This window comes from Perissodus microlepis, chromosome 5 (genome assembly GCF_051167445.1).
Source record: "Perissodus microlepis isolate ML-2025 ecotype Zambia chromosome 5, ASM5116744v1, whole genome shotgun sequence".
Lineage (NCBI taxonomy): Eukaryota > Metazoa > Chordata > Actinopteri > Cichliformes > Cichlidae > Perissodus > Perissodus microlepis.
Genome location: NC_140465.1, coordinates 36,309,698 through 36,327,118, shown reverse-complemented (window position 1 = coordinate 36,327,118; position 17,421 = coordinate 36,309,698). Strand labels below are relative to the sequence as shown.

The following is a 17,421-nucleotide window of genomic DNA, read 5'->3' as shown; positions in this document are numbered from 1 at the left end:
AGACTGTTACTCATGTTAATTAGAGAGAAATAAAGGACATTGCAGGTTATTGTGCCGCGAGCAGCCAGAGAAAAGAACATGACATCAATAAATAATTACATTATAATAACATCATATCTCAGATGGAAATGATTCAGAAACTTTAAAAGGTTCCCAAATTTAACTTATAGAGAAAAAACTGCCAATATAATAAACAGAATATTATTTTCTGGGGAACCAGGATCAGGTGAGGACGAGGCCAGCACAGACTAAAGCCTGTAAAGAGGTTCCCCACACACTCACAGAGCTGAGAGACACGGGGAGAACATGCAAACTCCACACAGAAAGACCCCGGCCTGATGGTGGAATTGATCTCAGGACCTTAGTGCTGTGCAGCAACAGTGCTAACCACTGTGCCACCGTGCCGCACATGAGGAATTCAAAAGCCAATTTCCACAGTTTTGTTTTTAAATCCAGGCAAGATATTTATTTAAGCATTTAAGAAGCATGCAGCTCAATCAAATTAAAACACTTCACAGATCTTTAAACCAGCAAGTTGAGTAACTACAACTGAATTTGGAGAAAAGGGAAACCATAATTGTCTGGCCAGGTCAATTCTCTTCTCCCGGCCACGGAGAATCCCAACAGGAAGTAGTAAGCCTGTCCGAAGTCACCAAGTTTCCCTGAAGTTCACTATTCAACAAAGGTTTTATAAATTCACTCATCAGATCGCAGCCGTTGCTCTGTGTTCCTGGACTCCATGTTTTAGAAAGCACAGAAACCTGAGAGCGTTCCTCTCGTCCAGACGTCCGGTGTTCCCCAGAAGAACAGTCCACGATTACCAAACCTTCACTCTATACTCTTTAAAACGTCTCTTCCACACTTGCTGAGAACACTGTTGCTTTCACGTGGCTCTTGTTGTCCCAAACGTCTCCTGTACACGGTCGCTCCGCTGACCTCCTGTTAGAGCTCGCATTATGTAAACTATGTGAAGCTGGTGACACAAAAGAAAAAAATGCTTCGTGTTTTATGAATATGAAAATGTCAACACGATTAAATGTTGGTGCATAAACATATCTCAGCGCTGTCATGCTGCATGCATACACGAGTGTTTGTTTTTAAATTTGAGGATAATGATTTTCTTGTTTGTGTTTTGTTTCTTTCTCTGCAGGAAGTAGGAAGCATCATCGGAAAGGTGAGCTAACGTTCCCTTCTATCATCGTGTTACCCAGTATGAAAAAATTTGATCTGCCAGGAAGTAAAAATCACTCAATCTGTGAAAAAGTCATTAAAATGAACTTTTAAGTGAAATTAAAAAAACATTAGAAATCCTCTAAAACCAACATCAGAGCCAACTTCAGGCTTTAGTTTTCTGAAATTTGCACGCCTGTCGTGATAACATTGGGCGTAATCCTTCTACATGATATGAAGTTGCCGTGAAATGTGCATTAACAGTGTGTAACATTTCCAATCAGGCCGTGTCATTCGAGTCTGTACTTACTGAAAAGGCGCTGCTCTCAGGGGAAGCGAGTCTGTTTAAGCGTGGACGTGTTAAATAAAGCCCAGTTGGATTTTTATCCAAGTATATCACAGCTGAGCGAGGCGCGATAATGACCGCTGGCCCCCACGGCACATTCGCTAACCCACAATTGGGGCTGATATCCTTCACCCCCCCACCCACCCAGTCACTTCCAGTATGCGGCCTATTAACTGTGACACAAAGATGGCATTAAATTACATGATGGTTCTAGTTGGATCGTGCCAGTCTGTAGTCACGGTGCAGGAGCTGCTCTCCGGGCTTCTGCTAGCATTAAACAAGCCTGCCAGGCTGACTGGTTTGGGCAGGCTCGGCCGATGAGGACGCGTGTCAGCAGAGATAAATGTTACGCAGCTCAGAGCGCAGATATGATCCGTGTTAGCCCCGTTTGTTTATCGCGCCGATGTTTTTCCTGAGCGAATTAGCAAACGTGTGTCACACTCACAGCATCGCACTGTCATACCTGTTAGCCGCCTAGCTCACTGAGGAGCTCCACCAGTGAAGCTGCTCTGGGGCATCCCGCTGGCTGTTGATTAGTAGGCAGCGAGCGTCGCTGATTCGTTTTCCTCACCTGGATTTTTCAGTCACTCTTTCAGTAACAGTAGCTTATTCCTCACATGTAACTGCATCGACGATTTAAAAACACTGGAAAAGGATCTTGTATGTATTTGATCGTGTTTGTGTTCTAAACCTGCTCAGATACTTGTCTAATACATCTTCATTAAGGACTCGGTACACTCGGAGATGACTGTCCTTCCTGTGTCTTTCCACAGAAAGGAGAAACGGTGAAGAGAATACGAGAAGAGGTAAGACTGACCTCATCTCCCATCACACATGTTCATTCTTCTGTCATCCTCCTCTGTCTCCCATTAACCCATGACTGCCCTCTGAATGCAGCTCCTGCTAACTGCAGCGTGACTGTAAAGCACTGTGACGCTGTGTGTCAGTGAGAAATAAGGAGTCATGATCATATATCCTGTTAGGGCTCCTTTCTGCTCAGACTTAACTGTAAATACAATAAAAAGGGGCTTTCATCTTCACCACAGCTGTGAGCAAGAATCCACCTCAAATATCTGAAGGTGTGTTTAGTATTTTTGCGGCCTCCTGTGATGTTGCAGTTTGCACATTTAGCTGCTCTTTGCTGTCGAAAGTCTTTAAAATGATAGCGAGTGTACAGGGGAGGAGTTCCCCTGCAATCGGACCTCTCTGGCTTCCTGTCTGTTCGAGGAGACATCGAGCGTGACAAAGACACAAACGTGAGGTAAGAGGGGAACCGAGACGAGGGCGCTGGATCGTGCCAATCAGAATCTGTCGGCAGCATCTGCAAATCAGAAGCTCAGTGCTTCAAACTTCAGGACCAACAGCTTTCTGGTGCAGTGCTGATGCAAGACTTGTGTGAAACCAGTCAATGTCTCACTGTGTTTTCAATTCAGTTGTATTTATATAACTGCAAATCAAAACAACAGTTGCCTCAAGTTGCTTTATATTGTGCTTTATATTGTGCGGGAAAGATGCTATAATAGCTTCTTCAGCAGCTGAGCATTGTGGGAAACTCTGACGGGACGGTGCTCCGGTCTGGTGGTGCAATGTTGCTGTTCCCATTCCCAACACATGAAACGATGCTTTATTCTCAAAGCTGTTGGCGTGTCTCGGTGGGGGTGCGGGACACTACGGTGACCCCCCCCCCCCCCCCCCCCCTCTTCAATTTCCAGCATGTGGGATTACTGTTGTGAAGAAGTGCATCCACCAAATCTAACAAAGTTGTTTGTAGCGATTAAACCGAAGCTGGACGAAAGCAAAACCAAGCGCAAAACAAAAAGGTCCAAACGGCCCGTGAACCGTGGCGTTCTGACAGCAGCGCTCCTCCCGCCTCTGAACTCTGACAGACTCTAGGTCTGTAGAGTAGCACCATAATCTCTCTGATGTTGGTGCGCTGAGGCACAAACAGCATTATCTGACACCCTCGGATGGGAACGTTCACTCTGAACCTTTAAGTTGACAGGACGACTAACAGTGAGGAGAACTGAACTCATATTTCATATAAAGACAAAACCCGAATCCCAGCAGCGCCCAGCGTGAGAGCCGGTCTAATCATTTGTTGCCTCTCCATGCTGTCTGCTTTCTCTTACCTCTCCTGGCTTCATTTGCAATCAGGTCACTTGCAGCAGCTGTATGAATACTTAAACACACGGATCTATAAGTTCAAATGCTCCACATTCATCTCACTGAAAACAGAACACGGCCATATCAGTGGCTTAATGTATTCCACAGCAGACAGTTTTTTATATAAGTGAACAAAGATGCCAAGATCCTCCTAGGAGAGATGCTGTGAAGATGATCTGTGAGCAAACAAGACTCGGAGAGAAGTACCTGTGTGAGCGTGTATTCGTAGCTTTGTGGGGACCAAAAATGGAAGTTTACTATACTTATGGGGACCAACAGCACTTATCCCAGGTCCCCACAAGTTTGAAGGCATTTTGGAGACTATAAATGTGGTTTTAGTGTCAGGGTTACAGGTTATGGTTAGGTTTAGGCTAAGGGGCTAGGGAAAGCATTATGTCAATTAGATGTCCCCACAAGGATATAAATACACACGTGTGTGTGTGCGTGCGTGCTTTAAAACGGCTGCCTCATATATTACACTGGAGAAACAAGGATGAGTTTTTATGTCCCCGAATCCTCACCGTCATGTTGAACAGCTCTCCCGAGTCCCTGCAAAATAAAAGCTTCCGTGTCGGTTCATCAGCAGCAGCGCGCAGACTGAAATATGTGAGGAATGATCACACTGAGATTTTCTTTAACTACAGAATGAGCTTCAAATTAGGTCACACAACACCTTGCGGTGTTTTTCGACAATGTGTTTCTGGAGTTTAATGAGTCTACATGAACTCAGTTAGTCCCCTGCTTGTCTGGAAAAATATTAACCCACAAATCTGTTCTGGAGGGAGAAATGATTTTAGAAAAGTGTGTGTTAGGAGAAATGGTTTGAAGATGACTGCACATGAATCAAGACTCCGGCGAGAAACGGGGGAGGGAGCAGGAGGGGGGGCAGAGTTTTCATTTATGTGTTGGGGGAATTTTAAGTTTGTGAAATGTCACAAAAATAAAATGTGAATTTAGGCAAAAAAGAGATGATGAAAATTCTTTTATGCAAAACAGGCTATGCATATGATAATATTTAATATTTGCATATAACCCGAGCACTCGCGCCTTTGCTTGTTATGTTTGTGCTGGAGTGCAGTCAGCATCCTGGCTGTTTTGGAGAGCGCCTCCCAGAGGAGCTAAAGTAGGTGGGCAGGAAGTGGGAGGTCTGGGCAGTTCTAACTCTGTGCATCCTGGACATGGATGGATGGACGATTGGTTTTTGTTTAATCTGTCATCATCCCTAATATAACAGCTACATTCTTGACGAAATCTTGAATTACATCATGAAATTTCTGTGAGATAAAGAAACTAACAGCTGTTCCTTTATAGATATATATAGAACAATTATAGGCTTCATTCTGAGGAAAAGGATGAATGTTTTGAGGCAAACACAAGGCATTTGGGCGGTTTGGTCTAATAATGAGTAAGAGCAGGAAAAAGTGATGATCTCATGCTGCAGGAGGTGCTCTGTCCATGGTGCTGATCCTCAACATGCCCCAGAATGGATACTCGGCTTTGTAATTAATTACAGATATATTTTCTTTTTTAGATGCAGCATGATGCAAAAACCAGAGAGCAGATTAGAAATACAACACGCAGCAGCCTGAAGACAACATTTACCATGTTAACTCTGTACAAAGGTCACACTCGCTCGAGTTGTTTCCGCCCGTTGGAGCAGTGCTCAGACAACACTAATGTGAGTTTGACTGACTGATCAGCCGCTTGTTCGGCTGAAACAACCTGCAGCCAATTATGGCTGAAATGTGGCTGTGCCTGGAGTTTCTGGCAGAACAATGCTGACTAATGATTCTTGTGGGAAACGTGGCATCAGAGGAAAAGGAGGAGAGCAAACAGAGCCTCGCTCAGACTGAAGAGAGTCGGGAGTCTCTAAAGGGGCCAGTGCGTGTCGTTACAAAACACTTTGTAGAAACTGGATCCAAAAGTGGGCACACTATAAGAAGATCAATGCATCACACTGCTCATTGACAGAAACACAGCTCCTTCGCTCTTTTAACTTAATGGAAAAGACCAGGTCCAGTATGTCTGTATATATTTAGTATATTGTTGACACGATGGTGCAGCGGTTAGAAGGTTTGGGATTCAAATCGTCTTTTTTCCAAAGACCTGCATGTTAGATTCATTCTATTCATACGTGTGCAAAGATGAATAAAGACTAGATAGAAATGCACCATCAATGAATCATTACTAATGACAATACAGAGGTTCAGGACTGCCAACATGCATCACCTGTTAAAGGTGTAACAGCAGTAACATGGAGAGCCCTGCTCTAGAGAAACCTTTCAAAATAAAAGTACTCAAAGTGCAAATAAAACAGCATTTAAGCAACAAATGAAAGTTCAAATTCAAATGGAAAACTTAAAAAAGACCAAAATTCCAGATGACCCCTAATTTGACCTTTTGCAGAAAGAGTGAAGGACAAAAGACAGAAAAGTGATGCAGATGAGGAGAAAAGAAATCTGATTGTTGTTCTGGAGCATTTCTGTCTGAAGGTGGAACTCAGAGCAAGGAAGAGAAAGCATGAATATTTATATCCATATTTGCCTCTCAAGGACAAACCACACAGAGTTAGGCTGGATTCAAGCTCTGTTTTCCTCTCATTACTCTTTTTCATTGCCTGACCGGCGGCCTCACTCTCAGTCACTGTATATGTAAACTGACAGATCACAAACGCACTCAGCCCGTTGTACATTTGTGCTAATGAACTCTGTATGAAATCTAGTGTATCAAGGCTACATTTTTACACAACGCCGTGTTTGTGAAGAGGTTTCTGGCACAGACGGAGACGACTCTGCATGCAAGAAGTCCCTTTTCATCATGTCAGTGAAAGCATTAATGTCAGGCTGCTGCTCTTCATCACGGCTTCACACACAAACATACACATACCTAGACATGCAGCAAACGCGCGAGTACACACAGCCTGTCCTTTATCACACACAGATGCTCACATGCTGCGAGCATGCCTCCCTAATAAAGCAGAACAGAGCAGACTAATCCAGTTGAATGACATGGCTGTCCATCCTTCCTCTGCTCCAAATGAAGAGTAATGAAGACAGCCGTCCCACGCTGCAACAGCAAGACGGCGCACTGCTGCACTTATTATGACTGGAGGGGGAGGAATGAGGGGTGAGGAGGAGGAGATGGAGAGGGGAGAGGAAGATGGGTGGAAGGGTGAAAAAATAAAAATAGAAAGATCTGGAAAATAATGACAGCCCAGATTCCCACTAGTGGGAGAGCGTGCACGTTCAAAGGTGTGTGTGATTTAGCTTCAGTGGAGATGTGTCCAGATTGAAAACATGCTTTCTTCTGTTTCTGCCAGTATAATATTTTATTTTTATCTCCTTGAACGTGCTCGTATATGTTAGTTCTGTTGTGAACCAGGCACGTGCACAGAGAGGTCTGAGGGTGCATGAATTTAATAAAGAATTCAAATCAGTTTGAGGTTCATGCACACCTTTGTGCCGCACTGCTGCCCTTTTTAAGCTGCAGAATTCCCCTCATCTCCCTCGGATATGTCAGCGCTTCTGCTCTTTCAACCCCTCCACCAGCCCCAGCATCCACCAGTGAGCTCATCACTCCCCAGTTTCTCTGTGACCTGAACATGAAGGCAAAGTTGTCAGTTTACGAGTCGACTCGTATTCCTCCTCGTCTCTGAGATGCGGGAAAGCACTAGAAAACAAACAAACAGGAACTTTTCCATCATATCTCATAGCATCTCTTTTCATTTCAGTTGATTTTTTTTAACTTTCAGTTTTGTAAACCCCATATCAAAAAAATAAACCAATCAGTTAATCGGACCTTTCAGAGTATCATCGCTGTGTTTGGATCAGACTCACGGTACCACCAGCTGACCACTTCCTGACGACCTACGAGTCTGTTTGAGTTATACACCAGCAGCAGCTCATCGGTTTTTCAGTTCTTACATTCAGAGGAAGCTGGTGTAAAGATTTAAGGAACATGCGTTCAGCTCTCCTGGTTCCTGTGACGGGAACAGCTGTTCTGATGAAGGTTAGAGATGAAGATAAACCAAAAAAGGGTCTGTGAGAGAATGAAGAAGAAGCTTTCACTGTGGTAATTTGTTTGGCATTTGGAACACGGTTATATTAAACCGCTAAACCCTGAGCTATCAGGAGTTTTAGTTCTACTAATTTGGCAGGGGACAAAAAATAATCAACCTAACGAACACACACTGGGAAATATTGTGATTAAGAGAAATGCTTTTCTTTCCTCAACATAAAGAGTTGGGTTTAAACTCTAATATCAGTGAGGTCATTGGTAGTTCATGCACAGTTTAGGGTTACACCAAAATGAAAAATCTTCTAACAGGAAACCTGTGATGCCAAAATACACCAATGTAGCATGTGGCTAACAGACTGGGCAGGTACGCTGGTGATGCTGATGGCTGTTTTATTTGGATTCTGGTGAAGATGAGAAATACCAGCATCCTGCCTGTCCATTAAATGTGGAGCTGCAGCTGCGATTAGCTGTAAGCTTGAGCGGTAACAGTCATAATGTCTCACTCAGGGAAACTCGAAAAGCTCAGGTCCTCCAAACAGCTCAGCTACGTTTTGATCGAGAGAGGGAACAAAGGAGGGATGAAGGAAAAGATAAAGAGGCCAAAGGGAGGTTAGAGAGGGTAACTGATAGGATCGGGGTTAAGCAGGAGGATACCGATGTGATGGATGGAGAGGACTGCAACTCCGTGAGGCAGATGGGGAGGAGGAGGTATCGATAAATTCCCGATGCTGATTAGATGAAAGGATAAAAGAAAGGGAGATGGATGAAAGAGGGGATAACGGGTGGAGGGATGAATGATAAGGGGGCAATCTTGGAGGAGGGGGAGAAGGGGCTGCTTGTAGTTGGAGGATAAAAAGCAAAGGATAGAAGGATGGAGGTGGGTGAGAGACATAAACAGACTGAGGAGAGGGAGACTGCAGCTAATGTATTTTTATTGAGATAATAAACGGTGTGAGAGTGGGAGAGAATTATTCCATCATTGCTTTATTACCAATAGCTGTGCATGTGCACACTCACAGAAGCACACACTCGCACCCAGAGAATATTTGTTCTATTTTCATAACAATGAGAGGAGCCTGCAGTCTGCTGAGGCTGGGGGGGGGGGGTCTAACTGATAAACAACACACTAAATGAAATGCGCACTCACACACTTTCACCCAAAGCAGCAGCACGTGAGCCGCAGCAAACGGCACTTCATCACAGACGCGGGCACCGCGGAGGGCGGCTTGACGTGAAACTTCTTTTCTCAGTTCATGCAAATCGCGTCATGCAAATCAGTGCAAGACAGTAAAGCAAGTACAGAAAGGGACTGTGGTGTGGAAGACGCCGGCGTGGAAGAGCCTCGTGTTTCTGACACGTGCACGTTCACAGAGAGATGGCAGCTGTCAGTCTTGTGCTGCTGCTTCTCACTCGTTACTGAAGATTGCTGCTGTCAGAATCGATGAGTAGACAAGTCTGAGCTTCATTTCTTCCACGATCTTCACACAGACTGTGCCAACTGGGGCCGCCGTGGAGAGATTGTCTGAATGCAGTAAAATGACTGTTTTTCTGCAGCGTCCAACCTCTGAGGCTCCTGTACAAAGCAGGTCTGATCCAAAGGTCCTGAGAAAACAACAAACAGCTGGCCAGTCCCAGCTGTTTGTAAGGAGGAGAGGCGCAGAGTCCATCGCAGGACTAACACAGACAAACACGCCTGTGGGCCTCTTCGGTGTAGAATCAATAATTAACCTAACAGGCTGTGGGAGGACGCACCCAGCTCCACACAGAGCCCACTGGGCCTGTGGATGTGAGGTGACAGCTCTAACCGCTGTGCCACCGATTACGTTTATATATTTGTTACAGTAACACAACACTGGTCGGTTAGAACAGTTGCCACTTGTTTCAAAGTTTTCATGGTTACCGTGGTGATAGGTCTCCTCTTAAGAGTCTAATGGCGTTTTCACACCTGCGCTGTTTAGTGCATTTAAATCAAAGTCTGGCCTGTTTCCCCCGGCACGGCTCACGTGTGAAGATATGAACAGAGTGTGGACCTGAGCAGCAGGTGGAGGAGGTACAGTTCCAATCAAAGTCCGGAGCGGTTCGTCAATGGTGTGGACTGACCCCCAAACCAACCAACTCCCAGGTGTACGTTACAAGTTTGAGCTGAAAAACGTCCCGCAGCCACAAATGCTTTGTGGTTATGCGAGAAGGTATTACAGATGTGCAAAGGTCTGTACGGGCTAGCAGCTAGCCGCGAAATGAAGCTAACAATTCCCAGTTTTCCCACACAGCAAATTCTTCCTGGATTTACTTTTGCTGTGGAGTTCACTTGGATTTTTTATGTGTGTAAAAAAAAAAACCACAGGAAAAAGCTACGAGTTTCACCTGGTTCAGACCACAGTAAACAAAGTGTATTTGTTAAAACGCAGTGCTGCAGACACGAAACACTCTTTCTAGTAAGACTCAGTTTCAGTGTCATTGTGACAAATGGATCGACTGCTCGTTACTATCCTGTGCTCCGCCATGAGGGTGGGCTGTACTTTCAGTACCTGAATGTCAGAGGGCGAATCTCAGCTTCGGTTTTGTGTGAATTATTGTTGCTGCTGCTGATAGCTGGAGCTAAACTACGTCTGCTTTAGTTTTCAGTCTTCAGTCTCCAAAGTCTGAAGGCAGTTGTGTTAGGTAAGGAGCGAGACGAGGAGCATGAAGGAGCAGCTCCCTCAGAGTGAGGTTTTTTAGCTCAGTGCACGAGAAGATGGCCTGGGCGATCAGCTGAACTGGAATCAGTTTGACTTTCAGAGGCTCATTCTTAGTGTTTTTTAAATATGTGTGTGTGTATATATCTATATATATAGAGATATATATGTAGTTCATGTACTTTAATTGTTTATTTTTGATGGCACTTTGGGGTTTTGCAGCGCCACGAGTTTCAGAACATGAACTTGTATCTGTGACTTTTGTGACGTGTCCACAGACTCTCTCATTGTGTACGTATTCAGTCATTCAGAGCATTCTGATATCAACGTGTTGTGTTCTGGATGATGAGTCGAGTCCCTCGATCCTTGTTTGCATAAAGTCGAGCCCTGAGCTACTTTATGCAAATCAGGGGCTGCTGTGACACGACTCCTCTGGAAACTCCTGAAAATCTTTAGAATCTTTGTTGAGCCAGACTCGTGGTTTATTTCTCTCCTCATATGTGCAGAAAACGTGAGCAGGTGACCTCAGACGGGTGTTTGTCCAGCCAGGTGCAGCTCAGTCATGACTGTGGAAGGAGAGAAGTGATCTCTCCTCACTGCTCCGTTAGCCCACACTACAAAAACATTTACAGTCATGTTTAAAACTCTGCTATGACCTGAACGCAGCTTCGGCATAGATCAGTCCAAACAAATATAATGTTTCTGTTTGCACACTAACATTTGGGACACGCCCAACAAATTTACACTTAGCGTTAGTGCTGAGATTACTGACGTTTCAGGTATTTAAGCTTAAACTAAAAGATCTGTGGAGCTACCGGCTATCATTGTTCCATGCTCAGCGTGTACCTGCACGCAGGGCTCTCATACACTGTCAGTGCTGCTGCTTGGACTGGTTTGCACGTCACACATGGAAGCTCTTTAAGAACTAATAATAGGTCAGTCGTGTATAGTATTATATAAAATATGGTGGCTGCACATGCGTCGACATGCTGTAGATGTACTTGGCACAGTCCCAACACGTGGCAGGTGTTTTTCTTGCAAAACATGCAGAAAAAAATGTTGACGCCTGCACAGCTGATGTACGCTGAGATGGTTCGTGGCAAGCTGACTCAAACACACACAGCTGAGCGTCCGTCAGTCTGTCTGCGTCTGTCTGTGTGTTCAGTGATGGAGAGATCAGCTGTGAGTGGAACAGACACAGCTGATTCCTGCACTTCCTCTCTGTGAGGACTAACCCCCACAGCTCGCTTGGTGGATGGTGAAAAAAAAAGGTTTTAGTTTAGCGCACATTTTATTTAGTTTCATGGCCGCACGACACTGAAACACGTTTATGTGAATGTTGTGTGTTCGTTACACGTACCTCATATCTTTACAGCAGTGAGGACCAGTGAGGGCCCAGTGTTCCCAGTGGGTGCTGTTCGATGGAAAGAATCGCCTAACTAATGTGACAGAAAAGAAATGACAACTTAATTAAAGAATCAAGTGGACGTGAACGTGTAGAAGAAAGTTAATTAAAAAAGTAACAGTGAGAAACAGTCGGCCAGAATAGAGTGATTAAAATAGAAACGTAATGGTCGAAATGTGAATAAAGGCTGGATGAAAGGATGTAGGTCATAGTTAGCACTGTGCTACATGCACTCTTTGACTTTCAGCTCCAGCATGATGTAGGAAGAGCTGTCAGGGCAGGCTCCTGACCCGGATACAAACATGAGTCACATGTGGGAAAGACTCACTCTCTCACTCACACTCTCTCTCCCTCTCTCTCTCTCTCTCCCTCTCTCTCTCTCTCTCTTAGTCAGGTATTCATATCTTGTGCGGACATTTAATTGGCTGAGGGCCTGACCCTTACCATAACCCAACTGTAACCCTGACACTAAAACCACATTTTGAGCCTCAAAAATACCTTCAACTTTCAATTTTGGGTCCCCACAAAGATATGAATACACGCTGTCTCTCTCTCTCTCTGTCTCACACTCACACTCTCTCTCTCTCTCTCACACACACACACACACACACACACACACACACACACAGTCCAGACTCTTACCTGGATATTTTTGTAAGTTGTAGGTAATCAGATGGGAAATCTGATTCAGAAGAACAACATTATTTACACAAATTAAAGAATTAAATTCAAATGTAAAAATATTTAAGAGAGTGTTTTAATTAAAGTGCACCTTTTCAGTATCCTGTTCTAATGGTGGATAATGAGGTCAGTGTATGTACAGACTGCTGAACATTTAGTTTCACATCCCTGATTCTCCAGTTTGTCATTTATTCCTGCTGCTAACAGTTGATAACACGTGATTCGAGAAGAGGGAGGAACAAAGGCTGACAAAAACAAGATGCAGACAGGTGAGCTTATGCAGAAGGTGCTTAATGGGAGGCTGGGCGTACAGCAAAGAGAGTGGCACGGGAAAAGGCTTTTAGGCTACGTTCACACTGCAGGCGAAAGCGCATCAAATCCGATTTTTTTTGACCCTATGTGACCCATATCCAATCACGGTATGACAGGGTGAACGGCACAAATCCGATATTTTCAAATCCGATACTTTCGTATGTGGTACTGAATCCGATACATATCTGATGTTTTAGAAAGCGACTGCTGTTTGATGGTCACGTCGCATTAAATCCGTCTTTTACGTCACTGACACAAGACAGACGCCAATTATCAGCGCTGGAGAAGACATCGCGAACGCTTCCTGGCCAACCGGTGAAACTGCTGGGAAGACAACACTGGAGAAACGTTAACATTTTATTTGTACTGTATAATCTGCAGATTCTGACAGAAATCTGCAACTAGAGCAGGGCGATATGACCAAAAATATTTATCACGATATACATTTAAAAATTTGCGATAACGATATAACTGACGATATAATTGACACGAGACAAAATACTTTACAACGCCACAACTTTATTAGTGCAAAAAACCCCATCAATGTATTTTCACTTAAACAAGCAGCTGTTTTTTATCTGCATTAAAGTTATATAAAAATTAAACAGTGCAAATTCCTGTCTGACAGTTTAACCAAAAGGCATTTCCAGTGGAAACTGGCCGACACATCCTCAGCATAACCATGTATAATATCCACAAAACTTAAAAAGAGGTTAAACACACACAATACGGTAACATTATGTTGAAGCACAGTACGTATCACTCCGCGAGGCTCCCGCCTACGATAGCCGTAATGCTCCGACAATCCATCAAGCGGTGCGGCTTCGCAGCTTAGCAAAGTCGTACTGAAACATTTGACAGATTTTCGAGCGCCGTGTCCATAAAATCGTTTCCAGGTCAGTAAACACAACCAGAGTTCATACAGAAGGCTCACGGGATTATAAGGGGCTCTGTCGACTTTCAGAAAAATCAAAGGATTGATTTTAAGTGCGCCGTATTTTCCAAACAACACGGTAATAACGACGCCTGCTAGCATGCGCTACCAAAAATAGTGCTTTGTTGTGTATCTGACGGACGAAAGCTAAACCAGTTCCACCACTGAAGCTGCAGCATTTTTACAAACCAGTTCTGCTTCATCTGTTTCATTCAACGATCCGCTTTCGCCCTTTTTATTCTCCGTCGCCGCCATGCTTTTTCCGCCGTGTGCGTATGAAAACAAAGGCACTGCGCATGCGCGTTTTACCCATATTCTATCGTGATATTTCATTTTCTTATCGTTGCCCAACATTATACTGTGAACGGTATGATATGGCCCAGCCCTATCTGCAACTATCCTTTGAAGCACCGCTCCCCTCTAAAACAGCAATAAGGATCATTATTAGGTTATTTACATTATTATGTAAATGACAAAATAACTTAAAGCAAAAATTGGGAAACTTAAAGTCCAAAGTCTTTATATTAAGGCCATCAGTCAAACAATACTGTTTGCTCTGGGTCTAAACAGAGCGCGTTGTGTGTGACGTCTTCTTTTGCGCATGCGGCCGCTTTGAGCGTTCACACTAGAGCGCGTTTGCTGTCGCATTTTATTTGTAGTGTGAACAAGCAGACAAAAAAATCGGATTTGATCAAAAAATCGGAATTGAGCATTAAGACCTGCAGTGTGAACGTAGCCTTAGTGACATGTAAAGAACAGAGGAAATGATTTGTACTGATTGGCAGAGAAATCGCGCTGGAAAGGACGTGCAGCAGGTTAGAGTGGCGATGGAGACGGGCGAAGAGAAAGATGGACGGATGGGGAACAGTTAGTGAATCAGGAAGTGCAGAGGATTAGTAAGGAGGAAGTGAGGTCAGCTATGAAGAGGATGAAGAATAGAATAGGAGTTGGTCCAGATGAAGAACAGAGCTGTAACTACAGAGCTGCACCATGAAGATATGGGAAAGAACTGTTGAAGCTGGGTCAAGAAAAGAGGTTGAGGTGGAAGAGATGGAGATGTCAAGATTTTCATGTCATCGATCTTTATATTGACCTAAGCTAAGAGCACAGAGGAAACCAGATGAAGTTTTCTAATTCTGAAGAACATTAAAAATTGACTCTGGTTTCAGGGCGCTGCAGTTGATTCCTCTTCCCCCACAAACCCAGCACCGGGCTCTGATTCTAATCGTCTCTGTTTATCTATACTCCCCCAACTCACACTCCAATTTCCTCCTGACACCTGCCCTCGCCATCCATCCCCGTACGGTTATTACTGCACCTTCTCTATATCTTCAACTTCTCTTCTTATTTCTCCTCAAATATTTGCACCGCCTTGTCTCTCTCTTCTCCTTTTGATCCTGTCCCTCACTTTCCTGTCCTCCTCTTCCACCTCCTGCCCTTCCTCTTCTACCTTTAATAAATTTCTACCCACACTCTCTCCTCTCCATTTCCTGGGCTTGAATCTCACCTTCCTCCCACCTCTTCCTCATCAAATCATCTAAATCTCCCTCTCCCTCTTCTCCTTCACCCCTTTTCATTTCCTCCTCTGCTCCTCCTTCTACCCACCCTTTCCTAAAAATCTTCAATTTACTGTACGCTGGTCTTCTCATGTGCTTGCCTCCCTCCCTCCCTCGCTCCTCCTCCTGTCCTCCCTCTTCCAGCCTTCTTGTAATCCCTCTCTTCTCCTGCATCACAGGTGAATCTCCTGTAGGGAACGAGGAGCAGTGGCGAAAATGGTTCTCCTCCTCTTCTCTGTCTTGGCCCACATGTCCCTTCCCCCCACTAATGTGTTTTCTCTCTCCTCTGTTTTGCCCCACCCTCTTTCCATTAACCTCCATCTCCCTCTCCTCCCCCATCACGACTCACCTCCTCTCTGCTGCCCAATTGCCTCCCCTCATTCCCAATGTTTTTCCTAAATTCTCCTCCCTCCCGTCATCCTCTCATTCCCTTTCTCCCACTCCTCACCTCCCCTTTCCCCTTCTTTTTGGCACCTCCTCACACCCACCCCCAAAAATACATTTTCCCACAATCCCTCCCTCCCCCCTCCCTCCCCCCTCCACCTCTGTCTGGACCTACAGAGCAGCGCAAGGATCAACATCTCAGAGGGTTCCTGTCCAGAGAGGATCATCACCATCACAGGGCCGACAGACTGTGTGTTCAGGGCCTTCACCATGATCACGTTCAAACTGGAGGAGGTAGATACTGGACACACACACACACACACACACACACACACACACACACACACAGCTCTGACTGAAGTGTGTAACCTTTACTTCCTCTACACTGGGGCTGCTCTCTGGCAGGGAGCCATTTATTATACGATATGTCTAATGGGATTGTCTGACCTCACAGACACTGGTACAAGCCCATATGCGCGCATGCACACGCACACACACACACACACACACACACACACACACACACACAGTAGTTAGTTACGTGTTTTCTGACATGGTTACCGGGGATTGCTCCATTTGTCTTTGCTGGCCGATGGTTTAAAAAATGTGGATTTCCATCTTGCACAAACTTTAAGTTCTTATCTTGTCATTTAAACTTTGCTGCTAATCGTCACCAAATGAAACATTCACATTTATTGATGTACTGTTGGTTCTAAGTTAGGCAGACGTTGCCATGGCAGCATCCTCCTGTCTCTGTGCACCAAACATAAAAAAACAAGAGGCTTATTTAGGTCAGTCTTTCCTGTGAGTTTCTTGTGCTTTTAAAGTGTAAAAAGAGTTTAAAGCCTTCAGCTATGATGTCATCTCAAAGGCATCTTTATATTGTGTTAAAGCGATATCAGCTGAAAGGACAGAGCTGCTGCTGTGAAGCCGGACTGTGCAGCATCGGGCGTATCAGCTGTGATGCCACCCACTCATTTCCCCGCCTTGATATGTTTTGGGGGTTAGAAGACCGTATTTGGATGGAAAGGCGGCGTGCTAACATGCTAACATTTGCTGGCTTGTTAGCAAGGTGACTCCATAGCACACGTGACACACCTGGCACCTCTCAGAGTTAGCATAAAGGAGTAACTATCCATGGAGGATTATTTGTTGTTCCAGGCTTTAAAGTTGGATATTTTAACAGAAGAATCCATGAAGGTCATTCATTCCACCCCGCCTTCATTTCCCCGCCCCGAGGGAGGCCAATCCTACATGAGTCTATTTGATTTTACAAAAAGAGCTTTTAAAGCTCATTTATGAATGTCCGTGTATTAATATAATATGTAATTTCTGCCACTGCTGGGTTCAGTCAATCAGTCCAGCAGCAAAAGACGTAGTTTGATGTTGGTGTGAAGTACTGTGCTGTGAGTCGTCTTTAGTACCACTGCTAATAGGTTACACAGAAAAGAAAGGTAAGGTAACCTTGTATTGAAATTCTCTGTTTTATGTAACTCTAACATGACCTGTTAGCTGTGTTACAGCAGCCGAGGGAGGTGATGGCAGCGACACATCAAACAGAATAAAAGATGTTTCTGTGGGTGAAGTCAGGAAACATAAAACATATATTACATTTTTAAACATCTGTGTATTTCTCTTCTTTAGTTCAGGCCTGCAAAATGTAATCCACAAATATTTTGGCCTTTAAATGAGATGAGACGATGATGATGATGATTATCAACGAGGAAGAACTGGCGCAGACACGTATGTTATTTGATCATGCTGTTTTTGGATCTTTA

The 17,421-nt window shown here is 44.4% G+C and overlaps 1 protein-coding gene across 5 annotated transcripts in view; it reads left to right on the top strand.

Moving 5' to 3' along the window:
• The window catches only part of pcbp4 (poly(rC) binding protein 4), a 197,193-nt gene that overhangs the window by 112,266 nt on the left and 67,506 nt on the right, over positions 1 to 17,421 (top strand). For 4 of the 5 annotated variants that reach the window (XM_084929653.1, XM_084929652.1, XM_084929651.1 and 1 more), the window contains 3 exons: positions 1,151 to 1,174; positions 2,290 to 2,322; positions 15,821 to 15,937. In XM_084929653.1, coding sequence (XP_084785779.1) covers positions 1,151 to 1,174; positions 2,290 to 2,322; positions 15,821 to 15,937 — 174 coding nt within the window. Of the gene's footprint in view, positions 1 to 1,150; positions 1,175 to 2,289; positions 2,323 to 15,403; positions 15,439 to 15,820; positions 15,938 to 17,421 lie in introns of those variants that run through there. The other variant, XM_084929655.1, reaches the window with a different exon arrangement.